A 14,483-nucleotide genomic window follows, 5' to 3' on the forward strand; every position below is an offset into this window, starting at 1 on the left:
AAGATGGGGTGCCAAGGAAACAGAAACAGTCTAAACAAACCAATGAAATTAACTTACATGAAACCAAACAAAGAAACCAGCTTACAAGAAAAACCGAAAACACTGCAACTGGTTCATTGCTCAGGATTAGAAGCTTAACTAGGCAAACAGATAAAAAAGAAACAACGAATTATTGGAGAACGAAGCTGATCTTTTCTTAAAATTGATGATGATGATGATGATGATGATGATGATGATAGCATCAGTCTACTACAGCCAGACGTTGATACCGCGAGCAAGAGATGTCTATTTCCATGAGATGATGGGGGCCAATTTCCCCATCATTCTCCAAGAAGCACTTGACCAAATTATAGGAGAAGCCACTCAACCTCGCCACACCTTGTTCTGTAGCATGCGCCACTGGTATAGGCATGTCGTTGTCATTCAGATTCCAAAACAGTATGCGTGGCACCACATCACCATACCCTTTCTCCTTGAACTTTCTCTGTATTGCCTCATAGTCAGTCTCCCAGCTATTGAAAGAAGCATCATCAAAGTCTTGGTCGCTGGTGAACACAAAGAGCCTCTTGATCATTTGCTCTGGCTTCAAATTCCCATTCACAGCCACTTGAAGAATTAAATCAAACACCTTCTGAAAATCAGTCTCACCGTCCCAATGCTGGTTATCCATCGTCCTCATAAATGTGTACTTGGACTTTAGATCACTGCCTTGTATCGAATGTAGCTGAGGATTTCGACTGAAAGTGATCACCTTTCCTTTCCATGGCTCTTCACCCAATTCAGACACCAACAGTCCCAAGGAGATTGACATATCCATGGGATATCCACTCATCCTTGCTGAGACATCACATACAGCCAAGCAATTCTTGAACTTTCCCTGCTTTAAATAGATTTTCTCAACCATTGCCTTCCACTGATGCTCAACCAGTTGCCCGAAATTTTTATCACTCACGTAGCCTATGATATCATGTGGAAGAATAGCACTTACATTGATCGTAGACTCTCCACTAGCTTTGACATCATTCAAATACTTCTCAATCGGACATGAGTGCTGCTTTCTTGGAAACATATCTGCAAAGCCTTCGTCCATGGCCTTCCTCAAGGGCTCCAAAACCTCCTTCATCAGCCTCTCTCGGACTCTGGACGTGTAATCAGCCTCCTCCTCCTCCTCCTCCTCCTCAGCACAACTGCCTTGCGAGCATTGCTCTCGCGGGAAAACCTTCTTTGCAATGCTCTCGCAGAGCAAAGTGGCTCGGTCGAAAAAGGAATCCACGGAAGGGCACCACGTCGCTGCATCTGTTAACCCCAACTTCAAGGAGTGCTTAGGATCATTGACATTGTCCTTTTCCTGCTGCTCAAATTTCTTCAAACTTTTGATATCATACTTCAAGCACTCAGCGTAAATATCCGAAACCCGCTCATGTAGAAACTGATAATCTTGGTCACCCTTGTACATCTCAATGGCTTTCTTGGCCATGGCGATGATCTTCTCTCTCTTCTTGCTACTAGTACGCCTCCCGCTGCCTACTGTTTTAATTATCAGGTTATCATAATAATCCAGCAGGTCTTGCATTCTCTTTATCCTCTTCCTCTTGTAGTTGGCATCATCCCGGCCTTCTAGAACCCCGTACAGAACCTCGAGAAGGGATCTGAAACGCCCCAACGACCCAGCAATTGGCAGGAGGTTGTGCGCTAGGGTCTTGGGGTGGTTCTGGTGGAGCCAAAGCGCCGCCGTGTAGAACAATTCTTCGAGGTCGCAGTTTCTGCCTAGTAGCTTGCAGATGAGCTTGAGGGTGGTTAAGGAATTGTGGGACCAGGCCAGCGGGAGCAGTTGTTTCAGATAGCTACCGGAGTCCGGAGTGCCTGGCAGGACGAGGAAATAGAGATCAAGGCAGGGGTTACCGTAGGAGCAGGGGATCTTGGTCCCGTGGCTAAGACTGAAAGCAGGTTTCGGTACTAATTGGGGTTGCAGCGGCGGCAGCGGCGGCGATAAAGATTTGAGCTCTGGAGGACCAACAAGAGTTGTGGGAGCCCTTGTTTTGAGTTGTGAAGTATTGGCCATATAGTTTTGGCATGCTTTGAGAACACAGAGCGTTTGCACTTGCCCTCGTTTCATGGTATCAGTGGCGGTGGCTGATTTTCTCAGTCAACTTGTTGCAGAGGAGAAATAAAGACAAGTGCAGATAAACATATTTTGAGAGGAGAGGTCTATTTCAATCTGCTTTTCCTTGGGCACAAAGTATTTTCTTACTTGGGCTTCAAGCAATATAATTATATTTTTTCTTCAATGAGTCTCTACAAAAATAATATAAAATTAAAAAAATCAGTGATCGAAAGGAGTATATATAGGAATTTTTTGGGGGATTTTGGGCAATCAAAACTTTATTGCCAGAAGTAAATATAGCAATTCAAAACATATGACAAAATCTGAAAAATTAAATTCAACATAAATTAATTTTGCATTTTGAAATACCCACAAAAATTCCAGCAGCGGGTTGGAGTTGCGGTAGCGGTGGTGGTGACCAACAAGAGTTGTAGGAGCAGAAACAAAATTCTAATTTCAAAAGTTCCATATTTGAATAGAAAATGATTTGTGCAGAGAGCCAAATATAAAACAGGACAGAAACATTATCGTATCATTAAATTAGTCAATTCAAGTTTCTTTTCATAAAATCCCAAATGCCAAAGGAGAAGGAGACTGCAATCACATGAGGATCAGTCAACTACAGCCAGGTTTTGATAATAATTGCCAGAGATGGCTGCTTCCATAACATGATCGGGGCTGACATCCCCATCATTGTCCAAGAAGCAATTGACTAAGTTCTTGGAGTAGCCAGTCATCCTGGCCACCCCTTGTTCTGCAGAACGTGCCACCGGGATAGCCTCGTCTTTGTTCATATCCCAAAACACTACGCGTGGCACCACATCGCCATATCCTTTCTCCTTAAACTTGCTCTGTATTGTCCGATAATCAGTCTTCCAGCTATTTGCTGAAGCATCATCAAAATCTTGGTCACTGGTGAACACATACAACCTCTTGATCATTTGCTCTGGCTTCAAGTTCCCCTTCACAGCCACTTCCAGGATCAAATCAAACACCTTGTTAAAATCAGTCTCCCCGTCCCAGTCCTGGTTGTCCATCCTCCTCATAAACGCGTACTTGGACTTAAGATCATCGCCTTGTATCAAAAGTAGCTGAGGATTTCGACTAAAAGTGAAGACCTTTCCTTTCCATGGCTCTTCACTCAGCTCAGACACCAACAGTCCCAAACCCAATGAAAAATTCATGGGATCCCTAGACATCCTTCCAGAGACGTCACACACAGCTAAGCAGTTCTTGAACTTTCCCTGCTTTGAATACATCTCCTCCACCATCGCCTTCCACTGAGCCTCAGCCAGTTCCCTGAAATTGGGCGGTCATTCACATAGCCTATGATCTGATGTGGAAGCATAGCACCTGCTTCAATCTTTTTTGAGTTGACACGAATCAAATACTTCTTCACCCGAGGGTCTTCTCCCCTTCTTTCATAGGGTACATATTTTTCTTCATAACCTTCTTTAATGACTTTCCTCAAGGGCTCCAAAACTTCATTCATCAGCCGCTCTCGAACTCTTGACACGTAATCCGCCTCCTCCTCCTCAACAGAATTACCTTTCTTGCATTCCTCTCGAGGGAAAAGCTTCCTTGCAATGGTCTCACAGAGCAACGTGGAGCGATCAAAGAAGGAATCGACAGAAGGGCACCACTTGGCTGCCATGGTTAACTTCAATTCCAAATTTAACTTGTCAGGACCATTGACATTTTCCATCTTCTGCTTCTCATATTTCTTCAAATTCTGAATATCAGACTTCAAGCATTCAGCATAAAGATCCGAAACCCGCTCGTGTAACAGTTGATAATCTGGATCACGCTCATACATCTCAACAGCCTTCCTTGCCATGTCGATCATCTTCTTTCTCGTATTACTACTAGTATCCGCCCCGCTGCCTACTTTCTTCTGTATCACGTCCTCCTCGTAGTCAAACCACAAATTCCGACTCCGACTCCTCCTCTTCCTCACGGCATTGACATCTAGAATCCCATAGAGAACCTCCAGAATGTCTTTGAAATCCCCCAATGCCCAGCAATAGGCACCACGTTGCACGCTAGGGTCTTGGGGTGGTTCTGGAAGAGCCAAGACGCCGCCGTGTAAAACAATTCTCTCTCTTTGAAGCGTAGTAGGCTACAGATGAGCTTAAGGGTGGTTAGGGGATTGTGGGACCAGGCGAGTGGGAGCAGTTGCTTCAGATGTCTATGAGTTTTGTAGTTGAAATAGATTGCACGGCAGGGGTTACCGAAGGAGCGGTAATTATCCTTGGTGGTGGATGGGACAGAAGCGAGTTGGTAAAGTAATTGGAGTTGTGGTGGTGGTGGTGATGAGGTTACTGGTTGTTTGAGCTCTGGAGAGCCAACAAGAGTTGTAGGAGCAGCCATTCTCGTGAGGTTTGAAATATTACTGCCCACATAGCTTTGGCATGCTTTGAGAACAGAGAGGAGTTGAACTTGCCCTGGCTTCATGACCATCAAATTGGATAGTACCAATTTGAATTTGTTGCAGAGGAGAAATGAAATGCCTGTTCTTATTTTGGATACTAATATAGGATCCCTCCTGCTTTTGCTTGGGGAAGCAAGGATTTTATCTGAGACCCAAGCAATTTCCTTGGATGTATATCTCTGCATGCATCTCGGCCATTTAATTTCAATATCATCTTTGTTGGTATAAAATCTGATCTCGGCCAATCAAAAAAAGATCAATCACTCAAATAAAATCGTGAAATTAGTTAAATCAGGGGAGGAGAATATATAAATCAACTTATAAGATGAAAACTATTCCAATTCAAATGATTACTTTTGGGTTTAATTATTCTAACTACTTTCTTTTCTTTTTTCTATTTCTTCCTCTTTCCTTTCCTTGATAATTCAAAAATAAATAGAGTCTGGTCTACCCTAGTTAAACTTTTTATCAATTATTTCTCAATGGCAATTTAAATTTTAATTGTATCCGAAATAAATTTTAGATAGGGCTAGGATTCTTTTGTTTTTTATTTTCTCACTCTATTTGACTATCAAAACCAGTCCCATAAACCCTAATCTATAGCAAAGCACAAGTAAATGTCATGCTGATACTCACAATCCAAGCTCAGATACCTGCTTTTCAAAGACCACCAACAGTCCATGCAGCAAGCTGATGGCGAGAAAATGGCGATGGATTCGAAGACAACAAGCAGCTGGCAATGGGAATTTGGGATTTACAGGACCAAAATTCCTGCAGCCACAAGTCCAGTTACAAACACGTTACTTCTCTCCCTAAAAAAATTGTTACTTCAAGCAAAAATTCAAATCAAAAGCACTAGCAGTATAAAGAAGGAACTATTTAAATTTGCACATACAGACCCAACCTGCCTAAACAAAACAATTAACAAACCTCCTTCATTTGTTTCGTGTCCAACACCCGACACACTGGCTCTTCCTGCACCAATTTACACTAATGCTGCCTTGTTCAAGAAGCAGTCACCATGAACAATACTAATTAGCTTTCACTAACAAATACATCAAAATTTACATTCATCCAAGTCCAGCAACAAACAAACACAACCATTTCAAAATTTTACTTGATGCATTGCTAAACCAACAATTTCAAAACATTTATTAGTTCCCTTCTCCAATTTAGTATATATGACATACATAATTAAAAGGCCATCCAATCCAAGACAATTATAAAGAAACAGATGTTCTTCTTCTGTTTTCTTTTTTCGTTTTTTTTTCTTCCTCTTTTTGTGGAAAACTCAATCGGCTTCTTGCAAGCCATCCAAGACAACTGACCCAACTAACAAGCCAGCAGCGCCAGCCCCAAGCGTACCAGCCACCACAGCCTGCACAGCTACCAGCGCCCCCGAGTCATCCGGTATCAGCACTATGGCCGCCACCGCCGCCACCAGAATCGGCAGCGCAGCCGAGGCCAAGGCGGAGGGGGAGAAGCCTGCAGCTTTCTCGAGCAGGCTGAGCAGCCCAAGCTCCTCGGCCTTCGAAAGCAGCCCCAATTTCTCAATCGACGTGAGGGTCAGCCCAAGCTCCTCTGCCTTGGTTAAAAGCCCAGCCTTTTCAACTTTGCTGAGGACCTTCTGCTTCTCCAGCTTCTTGAAGACGTCCACTTCAACTTCCTCCGCTCCTTCGTAGAAGATTCCGGCTCCGTACCACTTCTTCTGCCAGCCTCCGTCGAGCTTGTTCACCTGGGTATTTATGCAATTAACGTTTTCTCAGCAACCAAAAAAATGGGTATTTAAAGAATTGCACTTTCTCGGCAGCCAAACAGAAGTAGAATAGAGTAGACGTACCTTCTTTTGGGGTGCCATGGAAACGATAGTTAAAGGTCTTGATTTGGAGGGGGAGTTGCAGGGACGGCCAGAGATGGAATGGTAGTGAGGTTTGGAGGAGAGGTAAGTGCTGGTGTGGCTGAGATTTCCATGGATATTACAAGTAGCTGAAGATGTTGCAGTAGAGGCAGCCATGGATGATGTGTCTCGAAGCTCAGGCTCTCTCTGTGTTTTGAGAGTGTCTGTGCTTGTGGACTGCCACGTGGGATGCCAGAGACAAAGAGAAAGAGAGAGAAAGGAAGAAGAGGGTTTGTTTGTATGCGTACCCAAAATCTAACGTCGCTGTATACCCACCAATCAAATTTGATGAAAGGTGATAGCTTTATCTTTCCCAAATTCCAATTAATTACAAAAGAAATGTTTTTAATTTTATTCCAAAACAAGATGGACAAATATGGGTGATCCAAGCCCAACCCATTTAATAAAGCTATTTAAACTTGAACCTAAGCCCAAGACTAAGGGTGAACTAAGCCTAACCCATTTAATGAGGCTATTTAAACTTGAACCTAAGCCCAAGACTAAGGGTGATCTAAGCCCAACCCATTTAATAAGGCTACTTACACTTGAAGCTAGGATTCGCCCAAGACTAAGCCACTATTTACTTGTCATGGCTTATTATGAAATAACCGAATTTCTATAAGAGCACTTCCACTGCAGAGTTCAGTCTCGGCAAAAGGGCTTTCAGGTTGAAGAAACTCACTTTATCGCATAAATCCAGCTCGAGTAGATGGTGGGCTCCAAGAAAGACTAGGCAGGCCCGAAGGTAAGAATAGTTCGAGTTGTTGCCTGAGGGCACTGACGTCAGTGAAGAAAATTTTTTTATAAAAAAATTATGAAAAATTACCAAAAAGTTTAGAATCTTTTTTTTAAAATAAAATTAATCCCGTGTGAATAGTAATTGCCATTGAGTTACCATGACATGAATAATGCATGTCCTTACTCTTTGCTATGACATCATAGGTGGAAGTTCTCTAATGAGGAGGCTATGTTAAAGAGATGTGCTGACGAATTCAATCCATCTGTCCGATAACAATATAATATACAATTGATCATATGACTATTAAAAATAGTCTTATTATAACCCCTGGGTTATAACCTATTTTCCACTAGAATGATGTATTCATGAAATGACTTGTTCACTAACCTCATATATTTCGTGGAAATTTATGAAAGTGAAGACAAATAAGAAGATATATATATATATATTATATATATATGCTGTGATCTTATCTTTAGATTTTGTACATGTCTTATTTTTATTTAAAAGTTACCTAAGCTCTCTACGACAACCTTTTAAACTGAATATTATATGCCTAGTCTTAGTCTTTGGAGATTGTTAATTGATAATATTTCACTTTCAAATGAACTTCTTCAGATTATCTAATTCTATTCCTAACTAGCCATTGGTCTATCTAATGATATTTTTCTCCATTTTAGTCCTAATCTAATTCTATCACATCCTCTTTCATTTTCCTACGTTGCTCTTGTTTTGGCCCTTCTTAGTGTCATTAACGTTTAAAGAGAAGATGACTTGATTGTCCTTAAAGAAAACCCAAATATATATATTTGTCGCTTAAATTTTGTCATAAGTTCTAATCTAATTTCGTAATTAAAAGACAAGAAAAGCATGTGTGGATCCAGAGTGTACATGCTCAAAGCATATTCATAAGTGAGTTATAATTTGCAGTCTGAAAAAGTCATCACGCACTCTTTTAAGTGTCGTTTCGCTTTTTCAATAAAGAAGTGCATGATGACTTTTTTGGAGTGCAAATAACAGTTTTCGTTTGTAAGAATGATAGTAAACTATATATTTTGGTTTTCAAACACATACAATCTTGAAAATGACAAATTCAACTTGCATAATCCTACCTACATATGATAGAAGAGATTCAACATAATTATGAAGCTGTCCTCAGTTGTTACTTGAAAAACTTGTAGTTAAACAAATAGGAAACCTTGGCGTCAAAGAAACATAATGGTTGACCGGGCCCAATCAAACATGGCCGTTAACTTTTCGGACCCACTTGTGAATTGTAATCTGATGTGTAACTAGGAAAAGGGACGTGGCGATTTGTGAGCTGTGTTTTGAAAGTTTACGTGGGCATTGTCATCACCGAATTAATAACACTGGCGCGAAAAACGACGACGTTAGCAGGTTTGTTATCGAAATTATTGGCAAATTGCCAATTGGTCCTTTGCAGTTGACGAAATGCTTGGTCTCGTAAAATTCACACAATCTGTTTGCTCCGATGGAAAACTCAAAGCATCTCACTTTCCCCGGTTGGTATTCAAAAGCGTAGTTCTCATCTTCGTCATCTTGAAGGGGCAACTAAAATTCCTGAAGAAATTGCAGAGAAGGTACATTCACGTCTCTTTCATTGCAAGTTTCAATCTTGGTTACGGGGATTCTTTGCAATTTCCATGTAGTTAAGCATTTATTATAGCAAAACTATTCGCTTTTTGCATTTTCTGCATATCTTCCTGACCAAGTTCTGGTTTTTTCCCGGCATATCTATTTTGTTTATTGAATTACAATATGGGTATCGGATAATGTAATCTGTGGAATGGTAATAATTGATTTCAGATAAAAAAAGTTTATATTTTTGGGTGAAAAGAAATAAATGCAGCAAACCCAGATGCCCTTTTCTTGGTTAAGACGGCAAAGCTCTCTGAGCTGTCAGCTGTCACAATCCCATTTTAGAAATGGTTTGGTCGAATTGTATTCATTTGATCAAATGTCTGTTCTTGTTCTTTTATTCTGTATACCAAACTGTATTGGTTGTATCTTGATGAATACTATGTACTGCTACCCTCGACGATGTTTTTGAGGCTTGTTCTGCAATAAACTAGTTTATTTGTATAATTATATTTAGGAATTTACAATTTGTGTTTCTGTTGTTTTTTTCTGTTCTTCTTATTGGTTTTTGCATTTAGTTGTGTATAGTTGTACGAAGTCTATGTGGCGGTTTGTTGTTACAGGTCATAGTATTAAGTTCCCCTTGGGTATCTAATCTGTTGACTTTCGATTTTTCCATTGTGCCAGAGTGGTAAAGCTAAAGCCTGAAACTTGTATTAGTATTTTTATAATATTTTACTGTGTAAGTTTGTGGACTGTAGCCTTCTTCAAGAGTTTTACAAGTTATCGTCTTTTGAGTCTATATAAATCTCAACTCGTTTGGGTCGTCTCATTCCTATCTTCTTCCCTTTCTCTCTTGTGCTCTCTTCTGTTATACTAACTGTAAGTCTCTCTCTCTCTCTCTCTCTCTCTCTCTCTCTCGGAGAGAGATACATAGGTGAACAAATAGCTCTGCGGGGTGTATGTGTTCTTGTTCTTGGCTCTTTTTAATCCGTTATGCTTCTAGCAAAAACCTGTTTTTACTTACTTGGAATCTTGGATGGTGTTATGAAAGATCAATTTGAACTTGTGTCCATTTTGCATTCAATCCCGAGTTGTATTTTCTCTCTCCTTTGCTTGACATACGAATTTTAAATCACTCTCTTTCATGCCTGCACGCATACAGAGATATAAACAATAGTTTAATTGCCATTGATGAATTGAACTTTGAAGATGATGTTCTTGGTATGGACTATGGGTCTTGAACACGTGATCTGAATAGTTTTTAATGAATGAATCATTGTCAGATTATTTGATGAACTCTGTGTACGAATATATCGAATGCCATGGACATGCTAAAATCTTGATTGTTACTATTTAATCCTCTTTTTAAATTTCCTAAAAATTGTTTATTTCTAGAAAATTCCTGATTTGCATCTATGTTTCGTGAAGGTACAAATAGTGAAGAGAACATGGGTAATCTTTTCTGTTGTGTACAAGTTGATCAATCCACAGTAGCTGTAAAGGAAAAATTTGGTAGGTTTGTGGAAGTTCTTGAGCCAGGATGCCATTGCCTGCCTTGGTTTCTTGGGCATCAGATTGCTGGTCATCTCTCTCTTCGTTTGCAGCAATTGGACGTGCGCTGTGAGACCAAGACAAAGGTTTCTCAATTTTCATAAGTAGACTTTATCCATATAATAGTGGTCATTACATGTCTTTTAATTGAATATCTAATACTTTCATCCTCCAAAGTTCTCTTACAAGCAAAAGATTGCCCATCTCATTTTGTCATCTAGGCTAGTGCCTCAGTTTGCATGCATTTTTCACACATGAATCCAGGTAGAGGGAGCATATACTCTTTTCTAAATTTGTAAGTGTTCACATCAGTGCACACTTAAGCCGAGTATGCTAATGATTTTTTTAAACTCAATATAGAGCAATAATGGGAAAGTAATTTTTAGATGAAAAAGTCTTTATATTAAAATATCTTGCACTTTAGTGTTTACTTACTGCATGTTCTCTATATGCGCCTCTATAATACGTTGATTTATATGTTCTTTAGGACAACGTATTTGTCAACGTCGTTGCATCTATTCAATATCGTGCTCTGGCAGACAAAGCAAATGATGCCTTCTACAAACTCAGCAACACAAGGTCTCAAATCCAGGCCTATGTTTTTGATGGTATAAACTAAATATCCTTCTTAATGAATTAGAGATATGCAACTGTTTTTAGTTTTTTTCCCATCACAAGTATTTTTCACTAATTGAGTTTGCTTTTTTCATTTTGTTAGTCATTAGAGCTAGTGTTCCAAAGCTCAACCTGGATGCTGCTTTTGAGCAAAAGAATGACATTGCAAAAGCTGTAGAAGATGAGCTCGAGAAAGTAATGTGGCAAAACAGAAGTAATATAATGATATGCACTCTAAATATAACTTGATTCTAACCATGTTACTCTTTCTCCGTTGCAGGCTATGTCTGCTTATGGTTATGAGATTGTACAAACGCTCATTGTTGACATAGAACCAGATGAGCATGTGAAACGGGCAATGAACGAAATCAATGCTGGTATAAGTCATATCTGTGATGATTATCATATTCCTTTTAACTTTTGTTATTGTATAGCACTGGTGGTCTGTCAGTTTCAATTATTTTACCATTTCTTCTGTGTATTTTTCAGCTGCAAGAATGCGGGTGGCAGCTAATGAGAAGGCAGAGGCAGAGAAGATTTTGCAAATTAAGCGGGCTGAGGGTGAGGCCGAATCCAAGTATCTCTCTGGGCTGGGTATAGCTCGCCAGCGTCAAGCAATTGTAGATGGTTTGAGAGACAGTGTGCTGGGCTTCTCTGTCAATGTTCCAGGGACTACTGCAAAGGATGTCATGGACATGGTCCTTGTGACTCAGTATTTTGACACCATGAAGGAAATTGGCGCTTCCTCTAAATCCTCTGCCGTGTTTATTCCCCATGGACCTGGTTCTGTCCGTGATGTAGCTTCTCAGATTCGTGATGGACTTCTTCAGGGTTCTCACCAGTAGTTTGGAACTTCTACAAGTTTTTCATTTCTTATCTGCAAGTCTTTCTTTTGCTTCATCCCGAGGTGTTCTGTTTGCTATAGTTTTGTTTCATGGTTTCATTTAATTGTTCAATACTGCTACTGTATACTTGTGGTGAGCATATAATGATCGTATACAATGAGAGAATTCTTCATGCTTGAACTTGATTCTTGTACAGTTTCACCTTTTAAGTGTGTAGACGACTGAAAAGTGTATGAATTTCTTCACAAAAAAGAATCCTATTTTTTCATTATCTTCCTCCAAATAAGCTTCACTGTATTAGTTTATTAGATATATGAAGAATTCTCTCATTTGGCAGAGTTAATCTTCTTAAATGTGATGGTTATTGGCCATGGATATGTGTAGCTTGAGGTAACCCAAAGCAGTTTCAGAAGAAACAAAAGAAAAAGGAAAAGAGTACAAGTTTCTACCAAGGAAAATGTATATGAAGCCAGCTACGTGGGTTCCTAGCCTTTCTTTTTCGGAGTCTGTCCTGAACACAAGTGAAATTAAATAACCAAACATCTAATCCTCCTTGTATTAAGCAAGGCTTTGGCATAACCCATAACCATCCTGAAATAGAAAGAATATTTCTTTCCAGTATACATTACTGAATTTCATCGGATTTTAATCATTTTCTCCACTATTGACCTCATAAAAACTAATACAAAACCAAAAATAATCAAATCATGATAATAACAATTTGCAGCACCAGCAAAAGTTGCTTCCAAATGGTGTTCCTTTAGAGCCTAACAGCCAGAGATAGTCCAATTTTTGGACTTTTGTTCATGCCTACAAAATCCACCTCTCCAGATATAGACATAAAGATCTTTTGCCAGAATCCTTGCTGTATAACAACACCAACGCTGCCGTGCGTGCTAACTCGAGCCTTCGCCAGCGTAGAGGGAAAAAATGCATGCCGGGCACCGACCGCGAGGGCAGTATCATTTGTTGAAAAGCTATGTTTCAACTCTGCTCCAAGGGCTGTGTTGGTCAGTGGGTTCACCATGTGGTACCATGAAGCTTTTAAAGTATCAAGCTTGTCCCTGCATAATTCAAAGTGTTATGTTCATGTCAACAAACTTATGTTCGTAATGTGCACTATTTTCTCTTTTCCAAGTTCTCACAGGATTGCTCACAGGGACAAGGAAGCAGTAGCAAAGGCACCATTGAAGCTCAAACCGGCGTTGAATTTGTCAAATGCCCCCGTAGCTATGTCAGCGGCAAGGTCAGCTCCAATGGTGAACAGAGAACTGCCTCCTATGCCTACCACACCAGATAAGTTTGCAACTGGATCATATGTATTGGAGGAATTTCGTATCAATCCGATTCCTCCAGCAATCCCCACAAAAGGGTTTTCATATTGCAGCTCCACCTGTTACCACAATGATGCCTATTGATCTTAGAGTGAGGCCTTGTGTAATTTATCACTCATCAAACTTATTAATGGTTTCAAACAAGAAGTTGAAAAGTAGCTCAGATGGAAAATTGATGGAAATTCTTACCCTGCCATAATCTGGTATGGTAAAACTGAAGAGGGTGCTGAGGCCAGGAGCAATCAGTTTAACTGCAGAAGTCACAGAAACCAGCAAACCATGCTAAACTATGAGTCCCAGCTCAGTTTTATCATCACCATTCCTCAACAATACTTGACAGATTTAATATTGTAATGTTGTGAAGAAGCAAAGATAAACAGATTTGAATTAACCTTTGCATGAAACATCACTGCTCCAGTTGAGGCTTCGATAATCAAACCGCACGGGCGGTTGATAAGCAAAATCTTTGTAGAGAAGATCTGATCAAAAGTAAGAGAACATGTATGAGTAGAGAAAGATCAAAAGAAAAGGATACAAAGAGAGAAGAAGATGGATGTGTAGAGTGTCTAAAACCTCTGGCCTCCTTGCCAATGTTGAAGGAGGCACCTGGAGTGTTACTCATTTGTTGCTAAACCAACTGGGATCAAGCTTAATTTAAAAAATCTTTGATTAATTGGTAGAATGTATAATTATGGTGTATAAGGTGGCATGGGAATTTATTGAGAATTCAATTAGGATGGCACCAAAGAAGGAAGAGGAAGTTTCCTTATTGTTGACAAACTGATACTAAACTAGGGAGTACAATGTGGGACGAGAGTGAAAATTCTCTGTGTTGGAGTTTTTCCCATGAAAGGTCGTAGTCACCTTGTTGATGCTTTAAGGATGCAGGACTTCAAATAGGCAAGGAATTCAATAGCTGAAAAGGGGAAGAAAAAAAAAAAAAAAAAGAAGGTGGAAATTAACAATTATATTTGTAGTGTCAAGGGCTCAAGGTGATTATCTTCCTAGTGGGTTTTTAGATTAGGGAATTTTCATTTTCTGTGTTGTTTAGATGACCATTCATCTTTTGGCCCAACCCTTTCTTTTGGCTTTGTTTATATCAAAACCAAACTAGGTAACATAACTTATGAATTCATTGCTATTTACATGGGAAATGAATCAGTGGTAGAATTATTTGAAAGACACAAAAACAAAAGTGCCTTGAAAATTTTGAAGTATTTGCAATTCCGATTACAAAAGTCTAAATGGGAAGCAGTTGTGGCAGCAGCGGCTCGTTTCTTTGACTATAAGGCCTAGCTTTTGCCTGAGTTTTGCGGGATCCTTTTTATCTTGAGGGTTCTTTTTCTTGAGAAATTTTTGTATGTT

General features: G+C 39.8%; 6 protein-coding genes across 9 annotated transcripts; 1 reads left to right on the plus strand and 5 right to left on the minus strand.

Moving 5' to 3' along the window:
• Positions 1–9: 9 nt before the first annotated feature.
• On the minus strand, positions 10–1,139 carry LOC117628382. The gene has a single exon (XM_034360813.1). The coding sequence runs from the start codon at positions 1,121–1,123 to the stop codon at positions 242–244; it is 882 nt and encodes a 293-aa protein (XP_034216704.1). The 5' UTR covers positions 1,124–1,139; the 3' UTR covers positions 10–241.
• Positions 1,130–2,137, minus strand: LOC117629110 (the record flags this gene model as incomplete). Its single annotated transcript, XM_034361617.1, has 1 exon — positions 1,130–2,137. A coding segment is annotated over exon 1 (987 nt), but the record flags the coding sequence as incomplete, so codon positions are not given.
• A 473-nt stretch (positions 2,138–2,610) lies between these two features.
• Positions 2,611–5,536, minus strand: LOC117626982. Of its 2 annotated transcripts, none has more exons than XM_034358841.1 (2): positions 5,189–5,536; positions 2,611–4,766 (listed from the first exon to the last, which is right to left on the minus strand). In XM_034358841.1, the coding sequence occupies exons 1-2, from the start codon at positions 5,215–5,217 to the stop codon at positions 4,073–4,075; spliced, it is 723 nt and encodes a 240-aa protein (XP_034214732.1). In that variant the 5' UTR covers positions 5,218–5,536; the 3' UTR covers positions 2,611–4,072. Both variants share the same exon structure in this region, with proteins under 2 accessions (XP_034214732.1, XP_034214733.1).
• A 102-nt stretch (positions 5,537–5,638) lies between these two features.
• On the minus strand, positions 5,639–6,684 carry LOC117626983. The gene is made up of 2 exons (XM_034358843.1): positions 6,376–6,684; positions 5,639–6,270 (listed from the first exon to the last, which is right to left on the minus strand). Exons 1-2 carry the CDS (start codon positions 6,547–6,549, stop codon positions 5,827–5,829), a joined length of 618 nt encoding a protein of 205 aa, XP_034214734.1. The 5' UTR covers positions 6,550–6,684; the 3' UTR covers positions 5,639–5,826.
• A 1,899-nt stretch (positions 6,685–8,583) lies between these two features.
• LOC117626981 (hypersensitive-induced response protein-like protein 1) lies at positions 8,584–12,067 on the plus strand. 3 transcript variants are annotated; one of them, XM_034358840.1, is made up of 6 exons: positions 8,584–8,772; positions 10,202–10,410; positions 10,812–10,932; positions 11,043–11,134; positions 11,220–11,316; positions 11,429–12,067. In XM_034358840.1, the coding sequence occupies exons 2-6, from the start codon at positions 10,222–10,224 to the stop codon at positions 11,782–11,784; spliced, it is 855 nt and encodes a 284-aa protein (XP_034214731.1). In that variant the 5' UTR covers positions 8,584–8,772; positions 10,202–10,221; the 3' UTR covers positions 11,785–12,067. The 3 variants fall into 3 exon arrangements, with proteins under 3 accessions (XP_034214731.1, XP_034214730.1, XP_034214729.1); XM_034358839.1 differs by lacking the exon at positions 8,584–8,772 and adding an exon at positions 9,527–9,652; XM_034358838.1 differs by lacking the exon at positions 8,584–8,772 and having other exon boundaries at positions 10,189–10,410.
• A 229-nt stretch (positions 12,068–12,296) lies between these two features.
• LOC117626984 (mitochondrial outer membrane protein porin of 36 kDa-like) lies at positions 12,297–13,790 on the minus strand. Its single transcript, XM_034358844.1, has 5 exons — positions 13,692–13,790; positions 13,511–13,597; positions 13,308–13,369; positions 12,942–13,177; positions 12,297–12,848 (listed from the first exon to the last, which is right to left on the minus strand). Exons 1-5 carry the CDS (start codon positions 13,738–13,740, stop codon positions 12,545–12,547), a joined length of 738 nt encoding a protein of 245 aa, XP_034214735.1. The 5' UTR covers positions 13,741–13,790; the 3' UTR covers positions 12,297–12,544.
• Between the last annotated feature and the right edge of the window lie 693 nt (positions 13,791–14,483).

The sequence above is a fragment of the Prunus dulcis genome, chromosome 5 (genome assembly GCF_902201215.1).
Source record: "Prunus dulcis chromosome 5, ALMONDv2, whole genome shotgun sequence".
Classification (NCBI taxonomy): domain Eukaryota; kingdom Viridiplantae; phylum Streptophyta; class Magnoliopsida; order Rosales; family Rosaceae; genus Prunus; species Prunus dulcis.

What these genes read in the sequence shown, in the direction of transcription:
- LOC117626983 (XM_034358843.1), bottom strand. Translation starts at nt 6,549, where the DNA reads ATGGCTGCCTCTACTGCAACATCTTCAGCTACTTGTAATATCCATGGA. An exon ending in CCATGGCACCCCAAAAGAAG is followed by an intron (nt 6,271 to 6,375) that starts GTACGTCTACTC and finishes ATAAATACCCAG; the next exon opens with GTGAACAAGCTCGACGGAGG.
- LOC117628382 (XM_034360813.1), bottom strand. Translation starts at nt 1,123, where the DNA reads ATGAAGGAGGTTTTGGAGCCCTTGAGGAAGGCCATGGACGAAGGCTTT.
- LOC117626984 (XM_034358844.1), bottom strand. Translation starts at nt 13,740, where the DNA reads ATGAGTAACACTCCAGGTGCCTCCTTCAACATTGGCAAGGAGGCCAGA. An exon ending in CAGTGATGTTTCATGCAAAG is followed by an intron (nt 13,370 to 13,510) that starts GTTAATTCAAAT and finishes TGACTTCTGCAG; the next exon opens with TTAAACTGATTGCTCCTGGC. An exon ending in CCATACCAGATTATGGCAGG is followed by an intron (nt 13,178 to 13,307) that starts GTAAGAATTTCC and finishes TTGTGGTAACAG; the next exon opens with GTGGAGCTGCAATATGAAAA.
- LOC117626982 (XM_034358841.1), bottom strand. Translation starts at nt 5,217, where the DNA reads ATGGACTGTTGGTGGTCTTTGAAAAGCAG. An exon ending in TGGTGGTCTTTGAAAAGCAG is followed by an intron (nt 4,767 to 5,188) that starts GTATCTGAGCTT and finishes GGCCGAGATCAG; the next exon opens with ATTTTATACCAACAAAGATG.
- LOC117626981 (XM_034358838.1), top strand. Translation starts at nt 10,189, where the DNA reads ATGTTTCGTGAAGGTACAAATAGTGAAGAGAACATGGGTAATCTTTTC. An exon ending in GCTGTGAGACCAAGACAAAG is followed by an intron (nt 10,411 to 10,811) that starts GTTTCTCAATTT and finishes TATGTTCTTTAG; the next exon opens with GACAACGTATTTGTCAACGT. An exon ending in CCAGGCCTATGTTTTTGATG is followed by an intron (nt 10,933 to 11,042) that starts GTATAAACTAAA and finishes TCATTTTGTTAG; the next exon opens with TCATTAGAGCTAGTGTTCCA.